Source organism: Oncorhynchus tshawytscha, linkage group LG10 (genome assembly GCF_018296145.1).
Source record: "Oncorhynchus tshawytscha isolate Ot180627B linkage group LG10, Otsh_v2.0, whole genome shotgun sequence".
In the NCBI taxonomy this organism is placed as follows: Eukaryota; Metazoa; Chordata; class Actinopteri; order Salmoniformes; family Salmonidae; genus Oncorhynchus; species Oncorhynchus tshawytscha.
The window spans coordinates 51,564,450-51,587,677 of NC_056438.1; the positions used below are offsets into that span (position 1 = coordinate 51,564,450).

General features: G+C 43.7%; 1 protein-coding gene across 2 annotated transcripts in view; it reads right to left on the reverse strand.

The window, feature by feature from the left end:
• Nucleotides 1-1,210: 1,210 nt before the first annotated feature.
• The window catches only part of LOC112260412 (paired box protein Pax-3-like), a 36,719-nt gene continuing 14,701 nt past the window's right edge, over nucleotides 1,211-23,228 (reverse strand). For both annotated transcript variants that reach the window (XM_042328703.1, XM_042328702.1), the window contains exons 5-9: nucleotides 18,721-18,920; nucleotides 14,740-14,905; nucleotides 14,356-14,579; nucleotides 3,888-4,160; nucleotides 1,211-2,689 (exon numbers count right to left, since the gene is read on the reverse strand). In XM_042328703.1, the coding sequence (XP_042184637.1) occupies nucleotides 2,672-2,689; nucleotides 3,888-4,160; nucleotides 14,356-14,579; nucleotides 14,740-14,905; nucleotides 18,721-18,920 (881 nt within the window). In that variant the 3' untranslated portion in view covers nucleotides 1,211-2,671. The remainder of the gene's footprint in view (nucleotides 2,690-3,887; nucleotides 4,161-14,355; nucleotides 14,580-14,739; nucleotides 14,906-18,720; nucleotides 18,921-23,228) is intronic.

Below are 23,228 nucleotides of genomic sequence, written 5' to 3' on the forward strand. Positions count from 1 at the left end.
CTACTTTTGACCAGAGCCCCTTTTAGTGTACAATCTAGGGAATAGGGTGCCATTTGGGACGTGAACGCAGTCTGAACCCCAGTCTGAATCCTAGAGAGACAGTGGCAGTGACTAATGTCCCAGTGTGTCTGTGGTGTTGTGTTTAGATCGTTTACAGGGTGCTCTGTTTTACTCATTATGGGTGTGAAGGGTCCCCCGGGGAGGAGGAATTTGTCCGAAAGCGGTGTTTATGAAAGGGAATATATTTATGAATGAGTCAATGTGCCTTTAAAGTGTTAGGGAGCCACTGTGCTGCAGGGAGAGAGAACATGAGTGGATGAGAGGCACCGACCGACTGTCCGTCATCAGTCATGGAGAATGCTTGTTCTTAGACCACAATAAAAGCATGTTCTATGCTCAATTCGCTTTTGTGTGTGTGTGTGTGTGTGTGTGTGTGTGTGTGTGTGTGTGTGTGTGTGTAGGAATGGTGGTGTGTGTGTGTGTGTGTGTGTGTGTGTGTGTGTATAGGAATGGGGTGAGTGGGTGGCAGATTGTTCCACTTATTTTTCTTGGAAAACAAAATATATCTTATTGCAGGAAAAACTGTAGTTTCCAATATGGATACTTGAAATATGAATGAAAGAGTGGAAGTCCTGAATGAAAAACTCAATTCTGAATTTTGGTAAAGAAAGGCAGTGGATGGTCACTTGGGACATTGCCATCTTGTCTTGTCTGAGTCATTGCTCTGTTGGCTTGAGTTCCCTTTGTTTAATACAGTTACAGTATCTCAGTGTTTCTTAACCTTGGTCCTGGGGACCTAAAGGGCTGATTGAAATGATCAACTCATCATCAAGCTTTGATGATTTGAATCAGGTGTGTAGTGTGAGGGCAAAAACAGAAATGTGAACCACTTTGGGTCCCTGGGACCAGGATTAAAGAACGCCACAGAGTATCTAAATCAGATGTACCTAAATGTAGAGGTCCTGAATGGGCAAGTAATCTGTTCTCAGTAATCTCATCAATGATATTTACCCAAATTCAGAACTAGTTCATATCTTATCATAACTCGTAGTTAGCTAATATCTGTACTTACATTTTTCAGTACATAATCAAAATGGTAAAGCCCATAGACGGTATGGTAAAGACAGACACACATTGGTTGGAAATAAATGAAAACACTTCAGCCTGTACACATTTTTATATATTTTATTATAAATAGTAAATAGTGCTGCATTTGACACGAGACATATTAAAACACAAATCATTTGATGCAGTCATAAATGAAAATGATATATGTATACAAAAGAAACAAGGCAGAAAAATAAAAGTTTGATTTCCACACAACTGAATGCTATGATCAGGGATACTAACAGAGAAGAGGTGGACTGAATAAATACTAAATGAATGAGAGTGGTATGTTTTACCAGGTCCAATTTACACTTGATTGGACTGTGACTGGTAGCCTGGGCCTGTATTCACAAAGTGTATCGGAGTAGGAATGATGTTTTGCCATTTTGATCATAACTAATATGATTATATGGACAGGAGGGACCTGATCCTAGATCAGTACTCCTACTCTGAGATACTTTCTGAATATAGGCCCTGGTCCTACTCCGATTTCTTCTCAAATCTGCCATTGAAATCAATGCAAGGTTTATGCAAAAGTCCAAGCTACCTGTACGTGCACAGATCTTGTGTTAGGATGATTCTCGCTTCAAAGTGATCCGTGCAACCCAGTTACCATTGTTTTTGCTCAAAACAATATGGATTACAAAAAGGATGTAGTCAGTTAATTGAGGAGATTGTTATACAGGGATGTGTCAATTCATTTCATCTGAGGTTTGAATGTATTGCACTTCTTTGGGTTGCAGCAGCTTCCATCTACTACAGTATATTTCTCTCTCTATCATCCTAGTTGGGTGAAAGACTGTCCAGACCTTCACTGTCCAGACCTACAGTACATATGCTTAGAGTCATTTTTACAAATCAAATTAATGGCAGTTTTTCTTCTCCTGATAGATCACATTTAATTTCCCCAAATCATATCAAATAATACAAAGTCTCAGCACGCAGTATTTCCCAAAGACATTGTGAGTGCCTTTACATAGAGCATTGTGGCTGAGTGAGCGGTGTGCCTATTGCAGGTCCATACATCATCCTTATGCCTCGGGATTGTGCCCTAAAACCTTATTTTCCTCCATTCATCACAATATACCCTGAAAGCACATCCATGGAAGGAAAACTGTTTACCCAGTCCTCTCCCACTCTCTGCCACTTATTACAAATCAAAGGCAGAGTGTTGAATGAGTAAATGTGGTTTTTTGTTGGGGTTTAATTCACTCCTTTTTTTATCCTCTTCTTCTCCTTCTCTCCATTTATTTTTCTCGTCAAGCATGGAGAGCGAGGCGTGCTTGGTTTTCGGAGCATGAAGTGAAGCGCGAGCGGGGCGAGTGCCAGGTAACTAGAGAGGGCTTCCCCTTTGGTCCTGATTATCCCATTGAGTCAACCCTCCCCCTCACATCCACGAATCCCCAAAACAACCCCCTTCCCTCCATCTCTCTGGGTTGTCTCTTCTCCTCAGGGGCTGGGTGGGGAGAAGGCAGAGGGGGGAAGAAGAGAGGAAAGGGGAGTGCTCCAGAGTTGACTGTCGGGTTGACCAGAGATCTCATCCACTCCTGGCCATGGTGGGGCTTCAGATAATGAAAGGCACCTGAGAGAAAAGGAGAGAGAGAGGGGAAGGGTTGGAACTGTTCTCCATTGGGTTTCATGTCACTCTCTACCTCCTGTGTCAGGGAAACATCATGCCTGATGAGTAAGGAGGTAAATAGTGGGTGAGAGGGATGAGAGCAGTGAGAGGTGGAGAGAAGGGAGGGGTTGAGGGAGTTAAAGAGAGGCAAGGAGTGTGAGGCAGATCTGGGGCTTTTCCCTGTGGCTGGGCTGTACTGTACAGTACTGTACTGCCTGCCCTTGCTGCGTTGGTCCTGGCTGTGGCTCTGCTCCAGTGATCAACAACAACTCAGACTGCATCTGACCTGCACAGAAACACATGGTTCTAATCCCCGCCTGCCAGAGGCCATTTCGCTCCCCGTTAAAAAGGCCCCCTCTCAAACCCACCTTCCACCCACCCCTCTCTTACCTACCCCTGCGAGCTGCCTGCACACAGGTCCCGAGCCAAATTAATGACATCAAGATGCCGCCACTGATGGGCCAGTATACACTACTCAACATGTGGCAGTGTACCTCACCCCCACCCCACTAACTCTACTACCCCCCCCTGCCTGTCAAACATGTTTTGGGGAAGCCGCCCATTTGATTTGGGGAGGTATCTTTGTTACCCAGGGGTCATTACATGGCTAGGTGAGTGAGCGGAGGGTTTGGTGGTCCAGCTCATCACACGGGTCGTGGAAGGTCACAGGCTGATGGTTATGGGGGAGGCCCCACTGACATACCTCTGTATCGGGCCACGTGGATATATGGCGTGGGTAAGTGCTTGAAGGTAATAGTAATGTAAACCGAAGTGCCCTCTGGACTACTAGCCGTGCCTCTGACATACATGTAATGTCACAGCCTGATTTGAGAGCGTGATTCAAGAGGCTCACTCATCATGTTGGCCTTTGCAATTAACGTGGGTTATGATTCTGAAAATCTAAACCTTGAGTATGGTCTTTAATCATAGGAGACTATATACCGGTATATAGAAATGAATGGAGTTAGTATACCTCTAATGCTAATCTAATGTGTCTTTTATACAGGCATTTAAGCAGAATTTTCTTTTCAGAATAACTTACAATCAATTGCATTCAAATAAAAAAGGGATCAAAATAACTAATACACAAATACCTTTATAAAAACGTTACCAACAACCACATGACTAGAATATCATTGCACATAAAACTCCCATGACCCACCTTGCTCTGTCCATACTGTCCGTACTGGTATGAGGGGTGGTGGTCCATAGCGTAGGCTGGGGAACTGTAGGTGGGCGGGCAGTAGGACTGGGAGTTGGGCAGGGTGGGCATGCTGGTCAGGCCTGGCAGACCCTCCAGGCCCCGCTGGGAGCCGTGGCAGCTGGCCGCCATACCACCCCCGGGCTCCATCCCACCAGTCAGGGGAGAGAGGGCAAAGTCACTCTGGTGGCTAGGCTGGTGGGGCACTCCTCCCGGGTTCAACAGCCCCATCACCTGGAGAGACAGAGGAGAGAGGTTAGAATGGAATGGATTGTGGTGGGATACAGTGGAATAGAGTAGAGTATCGTAGAATGTGATAGACATGAAGAATAGAGAAGGATAACATTTAACAGAATACTTTTTCTCATACAGGTTACGCAAGTTTCATTTGTTCACAAACAAATGAATAGATACAGTTGAAGTTGGAAGTTTACATACACCTTAGCCAAATACATTTAAACTCAGTTCTTCACAATTGCTGACATTTAATTTTAGTAAAAATTCCCTGTCTTAGGTCAGTTAGTATCACCACTTTATTTTAAGAATGTGAAATGTCAGAATAATTGTAGAGAGAATGATTTATTTCAGCTTTTATTTCTTTCGTCACATTCCCAGTGGGTCAGAAGTTTACAAACACTCAATTAGTATTTGGTAGCATTGTCTTTAAATTGCTTAACTTGGGTCAAACGTTTCGGGTAGCCTTGCACAAGCTTCCCACAATAAGTTGGGTGAATTTTGGCCCATTCCTCCTGACAGAGCTGGTGTAACGGAGTCAGGTTTGTAGGCCTCCTAGCTCGCACACGCTTTTTCAGTTCTGCCCACACATTTTTTATAGGTTTGAGGTCAGGGCTTTGTGATGGCTACTCCAATACCTTGACTTTGTTGTCCTTAAGCCATTTTGCTACAATTTTGGAAGTGTACTTGGGGTCTTTGTCCATTTGGAAGACCACTTGCGACCAAGCTTTAACTTCCTGACTGATGTCTTGAGATGTTGCTTCAATGTATCCACATCATTTTCCATCCTCCTGATGACATCTATTTTGTGAAGTGCACCAGTCCCTCCTGCAGCAAAGCACCCCCACAACATTATGCTGCCACCCCCGTGCTTCACGGTTGGGATGGTGTTCTTCGGCTTGCAAGCCTCCCCCTTTTTCCTCCAATGGTCATTATGGCCAAACAGTTCTATTTTTGTTTCATCAGACCAGAGGACATTTCTCCAAAAAGTACCATCTTTATCCCCATGTTCAGTTGCAAACCGTAGTCTGGCTTTTTTTTATGGCGGTTTTGGAGCAGTGGCTTCTTCCTTGCTGAGCAGCCTTTCAGATTATGTCGACATAGGACTCGTTTTACTGTGGATATAGATACTTTTGTACCTGTTTCCTCCAGCATCTTCACAAAGTCCTTTGCTGTTGTTCTGGGATTGATTTGCACTTTTCACGCCAAAGTACGTGCATCTCTAGGAGACAGAACACGTCTCCTTCCTGAGCGGTATGACGGCTGTGTGGTCCCATGGTGTTTATACTTGCGTACTATTGTTTGTACAGATGGACGTGGTACCTTCAGGCATTTGGAAATGGCTCCGAAGGATGAATCAGACTTGTGGAGGTCTGCAATTTTTTTCTGAGGTCTTGGCTGATTTCTTTTGATTTTCCCATGATGTCAAGCAAAGTGGCACTGAGTTTGAAGGTAGGCCTTGAAATACATCCACAGGTACACCTCCAATTCACTCAAATGATGTCAATTCGCCTATCAGAAGCATCTGAAGCCATGACATCATTTTCTGGAATTTTCCAAGCTGCTTAAAGGCACAGTCAACTTAGTGTATGTAAACTTCCGACCCACTGGAATTGTGATACAGTGAATTATAAGTGAAATAATCTGTCTGTAAACAATTGTTGGAAAAATGACTTGTGTTATGCACAAAGTAGATTTGCCAAAACTATAGTTTGTTAACAAGAAATTTGTGGAGTGGTTGAAAAACGAGTTTCAATGACTCCAACCTAAGTGTATGTAAACTTCCGACTTCAACTGTAAGTACAGCCCTTACATGGCTTAATCCATGAAGACAAACGTACAAATAGCATGTACTGTATCTTTTGCACACGTAACACATGCTTTTGCTCATGCAACATTATTTTTCACACATAACATACTTTTGTATAGCTCATGCATTGATGTCAAAAGGACATATGCATGAAAGTTCAATTTGAGCGATCATATCACAAGTTGGGGTATGTACAGAGTCACACAGTACATATTAGGAATGCTGACTGTGTCAAAGAGGACGAGAGGAGAGCTCAAGATGGAGGAAGAACAACAGGGATTGACTGGTGAATCTATTACAGCAGTAAAGTTGTGTTACTAATCCTCACCGGGCCTAAAAAAAAGATGTCAGTTCGCATCAGAGAAAACGTCTTTCAACTCAGTCTCGGGAAACATTAGATGGATTTTCCAGGAATATATTTGTGAGGACACATTGAATTTCTGACATTCTTTGAAGGCTGTTAGAAAATACCTTAGGGTCCTGTAACAAACGGTACATCCGAGTACCCATAAAAAATAAAATAATCTATACAAAAATCACGCAACGTCTTTATGAGTCTTCAACTTGACATGTATGCCTACTCTTCATTGACAGACAACTGTAACCCTGTTGATTCTTACTGACCATGACTATGTAACTTGGTTCTGTTATATTATACATAGTTTCTAGAATAACCTCTCCTCTCCTTCTTTCCTTTCCTCTCTTCTCCTTCTTTACTCCTCTCCTCTCCTCTCCTCTCCTCTCCTCTCCTCTCCTCTCCTCTCCTCTCTCTCCTCTCCTCTCCTCTCCTCTCCTCTCCTCTCCTCTCCTCTCCTCTCCTCTCCTCTCCTCTCCTCCTCTCCTCTCTCTCCTCTCCTCTCCTCTCCTCTCCTGGTTGTGACCATATGAGACACATTATACTGTGTTCACCCAGACACATGGTTCCTGTTACATCATTTCCTAAGTGACAGATGGACGGGGGAGCCCGCATCGGTTCGGGACCGCACAGTTCTGGTCCACTACACCACTAAATAGCATTTTCAGAATTACTCTGTGGAGTTTTTACTGTATCCTATGGAATGGAATCGAAAAGGTTGTTCATGGAGGTTATTTACTATGCTAAACTTACATTTTCCATGAAACATGTTATATTTTATAAACATAGTAAAAAGACATTCACAATACAAAACCTATGGTAAATAATTTGTTAATTAATTTCGTCATCAGAGTCTACTAGATAAAGCAGATCATTTATCATTTTATCATGTTTAACATGATAAAACTTATGAATGACCGTTTATGTGTTTGGACAGTATACTAAAGGAGAAAAACAGACGTGAATCCTTCTTTTTCTCCCTCTCTCCCTTCCACCCCCACCCACTCCGTCTTCTCCCTCCTTCCCTTTCTCTCTCTCCAGCTTTCTCATTTGATGCCCAAATTCACTGTGTCCTTATGGGGCCTACATGGAAAGGCCACAGGGTACGTGGGAACAAGGAGTATGATTCTTTAACACATTTCCAATAAGTAAGTGTGTGTGTGTGTGTGTGTGTGTGTGTGTGTGTGTGTGTGTGTGTGTGTGTGTGTGTGTGTGTGTGTGTGTGTGTGTGTGTGTGTGTGTGTGTGTGTGCGTGCGTGAAGCACTTTCTGTTAGGGGTTAAGAGGTCTCCTTGGTGATACATCATGAACAGCTGCATGAGAGTTTGTGTGTGATGAGATATCGCTAAAACGGAGGGGAAAATAGGTGGAGTTAGTGATCGTTAGAAACATACAGCAAGAGAGAGAGGGAGAAAGAGGGAGAGATAGACAGAGAGGGGGGGAGAGAGAGAAAGTAGATATAAACAGGCACGAGAGTGACAAAGGTAGACAAGATCATGAAAGAGTGACATATATAGAGAGAGAGAGCGAAAGCGAGACAATACTGTGAGAAATAAACCGAAAGAGACACTTTAAAAAGAGGCAGAGAAAATGGCAGAATGCTGAACTAATGGTGAATAATTGAAGGATAATCGTGTTGCTTCCCCACCTGGCAGCCACACGCACACCGACACACGCACACACACACACACACATATATGCCCGACAGCCACACACACACACATACACAATATCTGTCTGAGAGTATGTAATTTACAGGAGCTCTGTCAGAGGAATCTAACCTTACGCGTCTCAGGAACATGCTGATGTGTGACTGACTACAAATGGGAAACACATGGAGGTCAACACATCCCATTCATCTTACAGTGTGTGTGTGTGTGTGTGTGTGTGTGTGTGTGTGTGTGTGTGTGTGTGTGTGTGTGTGTGTGTGTGTGTGTGTGTGTGTGTGCGTGCGTGCGTGCTTGCGTGTGTGTTTGCCTGTGCATGCCCGTGCATCTGTGTATGTTTGAGTATATGTGTGGGTTGAGGGTGGGGAAATATATGGAAATTATATTTTCTGAATGGAAAACCCAAATGTTGGCATGTTCACAGGGAAAAGTGTAGATAACAATACGTATAGATCCTTTTTACATGTGGACGTTGTACTGCCGTCATGGCGAGAGCATTTAACCCATATTTCCTCCGATTTGAGGTCAGATACGGGATTAGAGGAGAGATAACTGTATACAATCCAATTGATACGGTTATCTGATCAAAAAAAACCTGTGTGCATGTGTGTGTTTACATGCATGCCCGTGTGTCTGAGACTGTTTGCGCATGCACACTAGGGCCGATCCCATTTAGTCGGCTGGTCGACTGTTTGGTCGATAGGCTGTTTTTCGACCAAGATCTTTTTTAGTCAAGCAGTGGCAAATGATATATTAAAACAATTACGGCACACGAGACACCTGTTTGATTCACTCCTGTCTGAGGGGACTAATCCATTGGGGAGGCCGCGGGGATGGCACTCCAGTAACACCAGTAGTACATTTACCAATAATTACCATCATTTCTCATCTACAATGTTTGTTTGTTAGGATCCTTTCTGTTAATGTATTCAATATATTATTATTACAGTCTTACCGATGTCATTGTAGAAGTGGACACGTTGTTTGCAGAGCGCACAACTTGGGCGACAAGTTTGGGTTCATTTCATTCCATTTACGAGTTGTCAATTTATTCAATGTCTTTTGTTTGGAGCACTCCTGTCAATGTTGAGTAAGGACACGCACCTGATTACGCACAGAAGTAGGCCTAGGCTACCTGGCCTGCACGCAAATATAGGCCTATAAATGTGCCCATTTGGGGATCTGATACTGTTTCTGATTGGCTTAACTCACCATCACTGTGGAGCTTCTCAAAGTAGGAGACAACGAGAGGGAGAGAGACAGAGGTAGAGAAAAGAGAGTGGAGAAATAGACAGATCGAGAGAGGGGGAGAGAGAGAGAGAGAAAGTAGAGATAAACAGGCATAGAGATAAACAGGCAGAAGAGAATGAAAGTGACAATTGGGAGACAGAAGAGAATGAAAGAATTACATATTGAGAGAGAGAGAGAGAGAGAGAGAGAGAGAGAGAGAGAGAGAGAGAGAGAGATAGTAGTTGATACGTTTCAAGTTCCTTGCAGACAGGCCATGCATAGCCAGTAAAGTCTAAATATATTTTACAATTGAGATTCTTCAAAGAAGCCGCCCTTTGCCTTGATGACAGTTTTGCACACTCTTGGTATTGCGAAGGTCAGCTTCAGGATGGGGGTCGGGAGCAGGGTTTTTTTTTCCGGTTAGGCTATATTGATCTCTGGCTCCCTCTTTAGTAATTTGTGTGTCTTCATTTTTAATTGCAGTGCTTAAAGCATCAGACCAGCTCAGTAGCCTGCATATAGTTGATTTTACTCAAACATATATGGAAAAATACACCTACATTTTTTTTTGTCAAATCGGGTGGCCAAGATATTTTTTGTTAGGGAAAGTCCTAATGTGTCTCAGCCTATGTTTGCCCGTACGTTCACGTTCACGAGCTCCATAAGTATTTGGACAGTGAAACATATTTTGTTGTTTTGGCTCTGTACTCCAGCACTTTAAAAATTATTCAATGACTATGAGGTTAAAGTGCAGACTGTCAACTCTAATTTGAGGGTATCTTCATCCATATCGGGTTAACCATTTAGAAATTGCAGCACTTTTTGTACATACAGTGGGGCAAAAAAGTATTTAGTCAGCCACCAATTGTGCAAGTTCTCCCATTTAAAAAGATGAGAGAGGCCTGTAATTTTCATCATAGGTACACTTCAACTATGACAGATAAAATGAGAAAAAAAATCCAGAAAATCACATTGTAGGATTTTTTATGACTTTATTTGCAAATTATGGTGGAAAATAAGTATTTGGTCACCTACAAACAAGAAAGATTTCTGGCTCTCACAGACCTGTAACTTCTTCTTTAAGAGGCTCCTCTGTCCTCCACTCGTTACCTGTATTAATGGCACCTGTTTGAACTTGTTATCAGTATAAATGACACCTGTCAAACAACCTCAAACAGTCACACTCCAAACTCCATTATGGCCAAGGCCAAAGAGCTGTCAAAGGACACCAGAAACAAAATTGTAGACCTGCACCAGGCTGGGAAGACTGAATCTGCAATAGGTAAGCAGCTTGGTTTGAAGAAATCAACTGTGGGAGCAATTAATAGGAAATGGAAGACATACAAGACCACTGATAATCTCCCTCGATCTGGGGCTCCACGCAAGATCTCACACCGTGGGGTCAAAATGATCACAAGAACGGTGAGCAAAAATCCCAGAACCACACGGGGCGAACCTAGTGAATGACCTGCAGAGAGCTGGGACCAAAGTAACAAAGCCTACCATCAGTAACACACTACGCCGCCAGGGACTCAAATCCTGCAGTGCCAGACGTGTCCCCCTGCTTAAGCCAGTACATGTCCAGGCCCGTCTGAAGTTTGCTAGAGAGCATTTGGATGATCCAGAAGAAGATTGGGAGAATGTCATATGGTCAGATGAAACCAAAATATAACTTTTTGGTAAAAACTCAACTCGTCGTGTTTGGAGGACAAAGAATGCTGAGTTGCATCCAAAGAACACCATACCTACTGTGAAGCATGGGGGTGGAAACATCATGCTTTGGGGCTGTTTTTCTGCAAAGGGACCAGGACGACTGATCCGTGTAAAGGAAAGAATGAATGGGGCCATGTATCGTGAGATTTTGAGTGAAAACCTCCTTCCATCAGCAAGGGCATTGAAGGTGAAACGTGGCTGGGTCTTTCAGCATGACAATGATCCCAAACACACCGCCCGGGCAATGATGGAGTGGCTTCGTAAGAAGCATTTCAAGGTCCTGGAGTGCCCTAGCCAGTCTCCAGATCTCAACCCCATAGAAAATCTTTAGAGGGAGTTGAAAGTCCGTGTTGCCCAGCAACAGCCCCAAAACATCATTGCTCTAGAGGAGATCTGCATGGAGGAATGGGCCAAAATACCAGCAACAGTGTGTGAAAACCTTGTGAAGACTTACAGAAAACATTTTACCTCTGTCATTGCCAACAAAGGGTATATAACAAAGTATTGAGATAAACTTTTGTTATTGACCAAATACTTATTTTCCACCATAATTTGCAAATAAATTCATTAAAAATCCTACAATGTGATTTTCTGGATTTTTTTTTCTTATTTTGTCTGTCATAGTTGAAGTGTACCTATGATGAAAATTACAGGCCTCTCTCATCTTTTTAAGTGGGAGAACTTGCACAATTGGTGGCTGACTAAATACGTTTTTGCCCCACTGTAGCCCCCCCATTTTAGGGGACCAAAAGCAATAGGATAAATTCACTTATATGTGTATTATAGTAAAAAGTTAAGTATTTGTTCCCGTATTCATAGCCGCCAATGAGCTACATCAAGCTTGTGGCTCTACACATTTGTTGGATCCATTTGCTGTTTGTTTTGGTTGTGTTTCAGATTATTTTCTGCCCAATATAGTTGAGTGGTAAATCATGTACTGTGTCATTTTGGAGTCACTTTTATCGTAAATAATAATAGAATATGTTTCTAAACATGTCTACATTAATGTGGATGCTACCATGATAACGGGTAATCCTGAATGAATCGGGAATAAAGGTGAGTGAGAAAGTTAGTGGCATAAACATCATGATATTTGTGCATCTGTAACTTTCTCGCCCGTCATTATTCACGATTCATTCATGGTCCATTCACCATCCTTAATCATGGTAGCATCCACATTCATGTAGAAGTGTTCACCCGATATGGATGAAAATACCTTCAAATTAAAGCCGACAGTCTACCTTTTCACCTCACAGTCATTGTATCTTTTCAAATCCAAAGTGCTGGAGGACAGAGGCAAAACAACAACACGTGTCATTGTCCCATTACTTTTGGAGCTCACTGTATGTGTGTCTAAGCCAGCGTGTGTATTCCTCCAGCCTTTCTCCTCTGTGATTGAAGCCCATGGCGGTTCCTGGGGGTGTCTCTGCTTCTCGGTGGTTCCGGGGATTAAGCCTCATCGGGGTGCAAAGCCTGGCCGCTTGCTGCACTGGTGAGAACAGATTCCTCTGGTATGCCCCGGATCAGCTAGCCAGACGTCTGAGACCCCACACCCCAGGGAGATATCCCACAGTACACTGGGGCAGGCTAGACTGGTCCCCTAAACCTTCATGTTTTACTACCAACCGAAGCACTACCACTCAGAGCATAGGCCGAACTACTCATAAAATAGGGTTAACTCGGAGTGATGATGTATTCCTACACCATATAACCAAAGGGTAACCATTCACAAAGCTACAAAAAAAAAACACATTCATTGTTTTTTCATGGACTAAAACCTCAAATAACTTCTAAACGCACCAAGAAGTGTCATTCAGCACTGTTTAACGATCAGACAGCCCAAAAGAACGATATACTGTAACAACCCACTGGGCAAAAACTGGTTGAATCAACTAGGTTTCCACGTCATTTCAAACCAAAAATTCTGTCATGACGTTGAATCAACATGGAAAACTGATTTGATTTGAAAAATATAATCAACGTAATGTTTGTTTTTTTACCCAACCAATTATTTGGTTGATTTCCCGTTGAATTGACATTAGTTGACAACCCAACCAAATGTAAATCCAAAACTAGACGTTGAACTGACGTCTGTGCTCAGTGGGAATCCACAGTATTGAGGATTTTCTGTGTAGACATTGCAGAGTTTATATAGCTTTGTGTGTGCGTTTATTTGGTATGTCTAATTGTAAAGTTTTAAAGGTTTTTATCCACTCACTATAAATGTCATAAAATTTATTAATTCGTATTACTTTTATTATTTCAAAGTTCCATCCAGTCTGAAATGCAAATGAGCATATTCCAATATGCATTAAAAAAAACTGCAGATGAATACATGAATTAAAACAAATTAGTCAACAAAGTGAGTCATTTGCATAAATTACACACCGCATTACTAAGGGATAGATTCCTTCATTCCAATCAATTAGCACACTGGAACGTTTCATAATTGCAATTCAGGACGGACGCATACATTCCAGACGTGTGCGTTTGATCGTGCATGTGCACGTGTGCACGTATGCTTCCATATGCAAGCTAAGATAGCCATTCTCTAAAGGGAAAGACCCTCTCAGGGAGGCTGATGGTGGAAAAACAGCTACGAGAGAGAAGCACCTTTGGCCTCCAAGCAGAGTAAAAGCAATCGAATGGATTTGTCCTCTTAGGAGAGAAGAAGGCATCTACTGACCGTTTGCGTGTGTTAAGTCGACTCTACTCAAGTGGTGGCTTGTGGCTAGTCAGCACCAGCTTGTGAAGGAACCAATGTGTTTTACTGCTGTTCTCAGTTTAAGTAGTCAATTATTGTCCATTTCCCAAATGGTTTCACGGATCACCAGGTTGTGTTGTCCTGCTGTCATTTGCTGATGAAAATGACAAGCAGACACACACACACACACGCCCTCAGGGTTCCCCTTGTCACAGAAATAGGAAGAAGTGCTCTCTCTCATGGGGCGAGGACCCAGCGTGCATTGCGTGGGGCCTGGCCACCGTTTGTGGCGGTTAAAAGCTCGTTTTCCGCCTGTTAGGACGGCCCCCTCACGGCGTACGGAACCCGCTATGGCCTCTAATGACTGTGTAATCGGCCATAATTGTATTTTCCGTTTTCATTTGTGTCATCTTCCATCTGCCACTCTTCCTCTTACTATCGTCCACTCTCACACTCCCTCCATCTTCTACTGTCTCCTCTCTCTTCATGAAACATTTGCATATCACAAGTCATCCCTATTGAATGCATCTGACAAATGGATGTCAAATCCACTCAGTCACCGAGCTAATACATCTACCGAAAGTTATCAAGAACAAACCCCCTAAACAGGGTTTACCATTCCGATGGTATAAAATTTAAACTTTGGAATCGACATGTTGCATAGTAAAACACTTATGTTTGTGCTGCTAGCTACAGTCATGACATTGAATGACTGACCTGCGGTGAGAGGCCGTTGCTAATGCTGGGGTTGACTGGGTTGGAGTGGCCAGGGGGGGGCACAAAGCTGTCTGAGTAGCCTGAGAAGCCGTGGCGTCCGGAGGACAGGCAGTAGGCCGAACTCCCGTCCTGGGTCCCCACTGAGGAGCCAAGCCCACCCTGGTGCACCGAGGTGGGGGGGAGAGGCTGAGGCCTGTGGACCGTACTGTGCTGCTCTGACACTGCTGAGAGAGAGAGAGAGAGAGAGAGAGAGAGAGAGAGACAGAAAGAGAATGGATTAGGACTAGGCTATTGATCTTGAGTCAAATACATCACATCTGTAGATGACCTCTGTTGATATAGAATGAGATCACAGAGAGAAGTGGAAGGTGAAGGTGTGCTCACTTTGTGAGATGGAGGTGGGAGGGTAGGGGGTGTCTGACAGCTGATATGGCTGCAAGCTCGACATGGCCGAAGGTGGGAAACCGCCGGGGATCAGGTGATTAAATGCCATTAGCTGATTGGCTCCTGCCTGTTTCCTCCACCTGGCTCTCCTGTTGCTGAACCACACCTAATAAAATAAAATAGAAGACGTGAGAATCTATTCTTGTGAAAAATAGTACATACAGTGTGTGTGTGTGTGTGTGTGTGTGTGTGTGTGTGTGTGTGTGTGTGTGTGTGTGTGTGTGTGTGTGTGTGTGTGTGCGTGTGTGCGTGCGTGCGTGCATGCGTGTACGTGTGTGTGTGTGTGTGTGTGTGTGTGTGTGTGTGTGTGTGTGTGTGTGTGTGTGTGTGTGTGTGTGTGTGTGTGTGTGTGTGTGCAATAGACATGCCTAAAGTGTGTGAGAGTATTCAATGTGTGTGTGCCTGCTAACAGTATGTGTGTGTGTATGTGTGTATCTGTGCTGTAGCCTCAAGCAGAACAGACAGAGATCTGAACATCTGGTGCACTTTGAAACCACAGTGACATTACGTCTTTGTCTAACTCAGTCACAGGGTTTACATTGACAGAGGTCCCCAATTACATTCAGCCGTGGGACGATTTGTCCTTGAGTGGATGGTCGGGGGGGGTCATATGCAGTTGAAGTCGGAAGTTTACATACACCTTAGCCAAATACATTTAAACTTAGTTTTTCACAATTCCTGACATTTAATCTTTAAAAAGTTCCATGTCTTTAATAAATCTTCTTAGGGCTAAGCAGCTTTTTTTCTCAAATTCCGCCTGAATTACGTGCCCAAAGTAAACTGCCTGTTGCTCAGGCCCTGAAGCCAGGATATGCATATAATTGGTACCATTGGAAATAAAACACTTTGAAGTTTGTAGAAATGTTAAAAAGATGTAGGAGAATATAACACAATAGATATGGTAGGAGAAAATCCAAAGAAAAACAAACCAGCATTTTTCTTTTAAGAGGGACCATGCGCTTACAATGGCAAGTATAAGGACATACTCAATTTTAGCTCCCAGGATGCAATTGATATGGCTTCCACATGGTGTCTGCAGTGTATGTTCAAAGTTTCAGACTTGTAAATTACAAAACTAATAAGAATTATCAGTTTTTGTACAGGGATACAGTCTTTTTTGCCCGCGCCATGAAGACAAGACACACGTGCTAAAATCGGTTTCCTATTGAACATACTTCTTTCTGTAAGAAATATTATAGTTTGATTACATTTTAGGGTATCTGAGGAGTAAATAGAGACATATTTTGACTTGTTGAAACAAAGTTTAGGTGTAGATTTTCGTATTCCTTTCTCTGCATACTGAACGAGTGGATTACTCAATTCGATGGCGCCAAACTAAACAGACCTTTTGGGATATAAAGAAGAATTTATCTAACAAAACGACACTAAGTGTTATAGCTGGGACCCTTTAGATGACAAATCAGAGGACAATTTTCAAAAAGTAAGTGAATATTTAATCGCTATTTGTGAATTTATGAAACCTGTGCCGGTAGAAAAATATTTTGTGGGGCGCTGTCCTCAAACAATCACATGGAATGCTTTCGCTGTAAAGCATACTGTAAATCGGACAGTGCAGTTAGAGACACTTGTATGTAGCTAAATGTTTAATATCCATAATTTGTATGATTATTTTTTTGAATTCCGCATCCTACAGTTTCACCGGAAGTTGTCCCGCTAGCGGGGACGCCTAGCCCCCTAAGCCATTTTGCCACAACTTTGGAAGTATGCTTGGGGTCATTGTCTATTTGGAAAACCCATTTGCGACCAAGCCTTAACTTCCTGACTGATGTCTTGAGATGTTGCTTCAATATATCCACATAATTTTCCCTTCTCATGATGCCATCTATTTTGTGAAGTGCAACAGTCCCTCCTAGAGCAAAGCACCCCCACAACATGATCTTGCCACCCCCGTGCTTCACGGTTGGGATGGTGTTCTTTGGCTTGCAATCAAGCCCCTTTTACCTCCAAACATAAGGATGGTCATTATGGCCAAACAGTTCTATTTTTGTTTCATCAGACCAGAGGACATTTCTCCAAAAAGTACCATCTTTGTCCCCATGTGCAGTTGCAAACCGTAGTCTGGCTTTTTAATGGCGATTTTGGAGCACAGGCTTCTTCCTTGCTGAGCGGCCTTTCAGGCTATGTCGATATAGGACTCGTTTTACTGTGGATATAAATACTTTTGTACCTGTTTCCTCCAGCATCTTCACAAGGTCCTTTGCTGTTGTTCTGGGATTGATTTGCAGCTTTCGCACCAAAGTAAGTTCATCTCTAGGAGACAGAAGGCGTCTCCTTCCTGAGGGGTATGACGGCTGCGTCATCCCAAGGCTATTTATACATGCGTACTATTGTTTGTACAGATGAACGTGGTACCTTCAGGCGTTTGGAAATTGCTCCCAAGGATGAATCAGACTTTTTCTGAGGTCTTGGCTGATTTATTTTTAATTTCCCATGGTGTCAAGCAAAGAGGCACTGAGTTTGAAGGTAGGCCTTGAAATACATCCACAGGTACACCTCCTATTGACTCAAATGTTGTTAATTAGCCTATCAGAAGCTTCTTATGCCATGACATCATTTTCAGGAATTTTCCAAGCTGTTTAAAGGCACAGTCAACTTAGTGTATGTAAACTTCTGACCCACTGGAATTGTGATACAGTGAATTGTAAGTGAAATAATATGTCTGTAAACAATTGTTGGAAAAATTACTTGTGTAATGCACAAAGTAGATGTCCTAACCGACTTGCCAAAACTATAGTTTGTTAACAATACATTTGTGGAGTGGTTGAAAAACAAGTTTTAAACTTCAACTGTACTTAGAAATAATTTGAACACTGCAAATTGACGTCAAGAATCCCAAACAGTTTTTGACAAAAACAAAATCATTTCAAATCTGGATCCCACTTGGATACGATGACATACAGTATTCCTCTCTATTTATGCGTGGGGATATTGGGGAACAGACTTCCTCAATTAAAATCACTTTGAACTGATTTCCTGGGGATTTTACAGTCTTTTATGTCCAACACTGAAAATGATATACAAATGTAAATATATTCTTTGTATTTTTTTGTTTTGAACACTTGGGGGCCTAATTAAAATCCCCAGCCCATGGGTTGCCTGTTGGGGAATCCTGACAAACCCATAAACCAATGAAATCACTTTAATGGCTTACTAAAGAATCTCTAATTCTGGCATCTTTTTTAGTTGCTTTTAATAGATATCTTTTTACAAAAGATGTCAAAAAAGGAAACTTTTATATCTGAGAATACAGTGAGGTGTGTGTGTGTGTGTGTGTGTGTGTGTGTGTGTGTGTGTGTGTGTGTGTGTGTGTGTGTGTGTGTGTGTGTGTGTGTGTGTGTGTGTGTGTGTGTGTGTGTGTGTGTGTGTGTGTGTGTGTGTGTGTGTGTGTGTGTGTGTGTGTGTGTACAGCTGACATGTGACTGATGTCTGGAGGGGGTGAATGGCACCATGCCAGGCCAGTTTAACACCCATATTGCACACATCCCCAGGAATCTCCAGCCCAGCAGATCACAGAGCAGTCGCAGACCAGATTGGGCCCCTGGGACTGTGGACAAAGACCTCCAGAATGTGTGTGTGTATGGGGCGGCAGGGGTTAAAGACATCCCAGTACAACTGGTGTCTGTGTGTGTGTGTGTGTGTGTGTGTGTGTGTGTGTGTGTGTGTGTGTGTGTGTGTGTGTGTGTGTGTGTGTGTGTGTGTGTGTGTGTGTGTGTGTGTGTGTGTGTGTGTGTGTGTGTGTGTGTGTGTGTGTGTGTGTGTGTGTGTGTGTGTGTGTGTGTGTGTGCATCTGAGCATGCATGCATGCCTGCCTGCCATGTGTTTGTATGTGCTTTCCCATGTTTGTGTACTTCCCTGTGTATGTCTGCATTCTTGCCTGTGTGTGTATTGGTCTTCACTAACCTGAACTCTGGCTTCTGTGAGTTTGGCCCTCTGAGCTAGCTCTTCTCTGGTGTATATATCAGGGTAGTGTGTTCGTTCAAAGGCTCTCTCCAGCTCCTCCAGCTGCTCGGCTGAGAAGGTGGTCCTACTGCGACGCTGTTTCCTCTTTAGTGGCAGGCCCGGCTCGGAGTCCACGTCCGAACCCTCGTCTGAGTGGCTGGCTGCAAACACATAACAGATAATGGTTATTCTGATTGGCCGGTTAGAAAAACGAAAGAGGAAAGATGTTATTTTGAATGGAGGAGGGGGGCAACAAAATGTATTTCTAAGACTTGGAATGTAAAGTAAACCCTTGACCTTTATTAGAGAGACACACAGAAGCAACAGGTGTCAAAGACTTGGGATAAATCCTGCAATGTAATGTAATGACTAGGGCCCATATTATGACCTGGGTAGCTCCTGCGGTCAGGGAATAATATATCTAGTTCTCGCCCACTATGATGTGACCTTAGGGCTTTCACAGGGTGGGATCACTTTAATTTGATCCTCAACACCCCCTTCTAAACTCCACACAGGCCCCAGTGGATCCTAAGATGATCAAAAGAGAGCCCAGAGAGACCAGTAGTCTGTTTAAACATGGATTAATGGAGTCGTATACCTGTTGGGCAAAATAGGATATCACCATTTTGTATGAAAATTTAATCCCAGATTGTGTCTTTCATCTGTTTGCTCAGTTGAGGGCTGCTGGACAGCGGGACAGAGAGACCGAAGGGACAGAAGGACAGAGGGACAGAAGAATATAGAGAATGACAGATGGACAGAGGGACAGAGGGACAGGAGAATATAGAGAAAGACAGATGGACAAAGAGACAGAAGGACAGAGAGACAGAAGAGACAGAAGGACAGAAGAATATAGAGAAAGACAGATGGACAGAGAGACAGAGGGACAGGAGAATATAGAGACAGACGAACGGACAGAGGGACAGAGGGACAGAGGGACAGACGTACAGACGGACAGACAGACAGAGGGACAGACAGAGGGACAGACAAACAGATGGAGGGATATAGAAACAGACAGACAGAGGGACAGAGGGATATAGAAACAGACAGACAGATAGAGGGATATAGAAACAGACAGACAGAGGGATATAGAGGCAGACAGACAGAGGGACAGAGGGATATAGAGGCAGACAGACAGAGAGACGGAGAGGGCTTTTAAGGCCTAATTCAGCAGAAGAGTGGTGAATGAAGGCTTGAGGCTGGGATACTGAAGGACTAAAGCAGCGTATGGGGGGAGGCTAGCTGTCTATTAAATAATGATTAGGGTCCTCAAACTAGCGTGACAGCCACCCATTGTCCACCATTACGTGTCTGCAATGCACTCGTCACACACACACACACACACACACACACACACACATAAACGTATACACACACACATGCATCTGTCTGCTGTGTCTAGAACCTCTGATTTCACGCGTTGCTTTTTCTCTATAACAATGTTTGCAACGCAGATGGCTACAGACAGAAAGGGTTAAATTCCATTCCCTTGAGCTCTTTGCCTGAGGGACCTTCTAATCATGAAGTCTGACAGAAGGTGGGACAGAGCTTTAAATAGGGGTCTGTCTGAGTCTGTGCTCATATGTCTCATAGACCCAAACATCCACCTAAAAGCAGAGGCAAATCCAGTTCTATTGTAATAATAGTATTACCCATACCAAGACCACCTCATGTCTCTCAGTGAGCCATCAGAGAGGAGGAAAGAGCTGGAGAGAAAGAGAGAGAATATGGTGTGGATGCATGGTTAATGGAGGTAACCTCTCCTCTATGCTTCTCCTCTCTTCAGCTCTCTCTTTCTCCTCCCTCTCTCCTCCCTCTCTCCTCGCTCTCTCCTCTCCTCTCCAGATTTAGGTTTAATTAAAAGTAGAGAGCCAGGCAGGCAGGGGAGCGGGGCTCCCGTCTCTCCGGTCTCCTCGGTGCCATTCTCTGGAGCCGAACAGGAAATGCTTGTGCTGGTTGCCAGTGAGAGCCCATCCAGGCATTACACAGGGATTTGAGCTCTGGGAGCTCTGGAGCGCCGAAACAAGATTCCAACGCAGGGAAGAGCTCTTTATTAGATTCAGACCAGGGGCACCGGACAGAGCATTGAGAGCAGAGAGACTCATGGGAGATTTGTTGGACGTGAAGAGTAAATATCCATCAGGGCAGAAAGTTTTGAGCCATGATTTGGAATACTGGTCTGGCTGGGATGTTTGTGTTACTTTGACAGGAATGTTGAGGAGAGGTATGTACACAGCATCAACCCTAACTGAAAAACTGATCAAGTATAGTACATCATTTTTTTCTGCAGTGAATTTTACATGAATTCTATTGGGATGCTATTATGTCCTAAACTATCAAATAGTCTCAAATTCTGCCCCCAAATTATTCTGCCCCAAAAGCAACTATACTTGTTACTCAAAACATTCACAAAACAAGAAACGGATTCATTAAGCGATAAACAAGATAAAAACCAAACAAACCAATAAACAAATACACACATCATGGTCATTGCCATTTAAAGGATAGAAGAAAGAGAGAAAATGAGACAGAAAGAGAGCTGAAAACAAGCTGAGAAGAGCTGAGAGAAAAGAAGGAGACCAAAAGAAAGCTGAAAATGAGCTGAGAAGAGCTGAGAGAAAAGCTCCCCAGCAGCACTGTATCATGTTAACTGCAGGGTGGGGGTGCACTCCTCTTCTCTCTCTCTCTCTCTCTCTCTCTCTCTCTCTCTCTCTCTCTCTCTCTCTCTCTCTCTCTCTCTCTCTTATTAGTAACTACCGCGAAAACACTCCATCACGGCCTCTACTTTAATGAAAAATGACAGTGTTACTTTTGTCATCCTTTTGGCCCTCTTTCTCTCTCGTTCTCTCCATCTCTTTCTCTCCATCTCTTTCTCTCCATCTCTCTCTTTGGGAGTGTTATGGCCCGGGTTCCTTTGTATGGCGGAGGGGAAAGGCCTGTGGCAGGGCTCTATTGGGCTGATTTCCACGCTCCATCTGTAGAATCCATCAGGGCTGCCCCGGCCCGCATTCAGGGCCCTGTCACCTGCCCAGCAGGGGAGTGAGGGAATGGGGGTCTGGATGGGTGAGCGAGGCAAGGGGGGTTGTGGGGGCACAAAGAGGGCCAGAGAGGGGCCACTGGGGCTGTAGAGGGGCACAGCAGGGGAGCACCCCCCCAATCCCTCCCACCTTCCATCTATAGCCAGAGGGGCATGGGGGTTGGTGGGGGCATGGGGGTTGTGGAGTTGAGAAGATGAGGGGGTGGGGGTAACTGAGATGGGAGCTGAATGCACCTGGAGAAGATAGACAGAGGTGAAGGGGTGCTACGGAGGGAACGAGAGAGAGAGAGAGAGAGAGAGAGAGAGAGAGAAGAAGTACAAGTGGGGTTGCTCTCTATTCTGCTCCACTCATTGTTAAAACTGTCCCTTCCACCACGTCCATTTCCATTACTCCACTTCCCTCTTCCTCCCGCCACAACCGCCCACGTTTGAGTTTGAGAATACCAACCACGTTCCGATGCCCGTGGCGGATCACAACGAGAGGGCAACATTGACGCAAACGCAGGAACCTAGAGCAACAGGGTTCCCACACATTCCCATCAACAAACAGGAGAAGAGGATACTGAACACACAAGGGGACCTCCTCACTTCAACACTCAAATCAAATTTTACCCTGGAGCTAGGGTGCTGAAAATACAAAATACTCCACAGTTTGGCTGTGCCTCTGACAATAATCTAAATTAACGTAAAAATGGATTATTTTCCCTGAGGAGGAAATTGGTTTTGCTGCTGAATTAGCCACTAAAATAGACATTTAAACAAAGCAGGACCAGGACGTGTAAGGCCAGTAGATAAAGGATACATTGAATAAGGTTGACAGAGCGACACAGTAAGGATAGATGGATATGTAGATTTCAACAGGTACGTAGTTTGTGTTAGACAGTGCTTCCCTCTCGAGCATGAAACACACAGAGAATCTCACTGCCAATAGATACTTATCACAGTGGGAGGCCATTCCCTCTTTTGCTAGAACAAAAGCGGTAACTGCTGGGTGACAAACCAGTGGCGACGAACCTGACATTTCTACTTTTAGAATCACAATGCACTTCAGTAGCCAACAACTTGACTTTGAGCCAATCAGAGAGCACGAATCCCCACGTGGGGGGAGCCAACAGGAGTGACAACAAAAAATTTAAAATAGGGGGGCATGAGCCAGTCACAATTAATATGCAATTTAGTCTATGGGATGGGAGCTAGCTAAGTGCACAGATGCAATGCACACAACACGAAATATTTCCTCCAAACTATCTAACCACTGTAGCTAATATTTACATTATCATTAAATCACAATGGATTCATTTCCATGAAAAACTGCCTGTGTTAGCTGCCGAGTTAGCGCAGTGTCCTTAGCTAACTAGCTAGGTTGTGCCAGCTAGCGAATATGCTAACATTAGCAAGATATTTCAACAAGTGTCTATGGTCTGGTACTGGC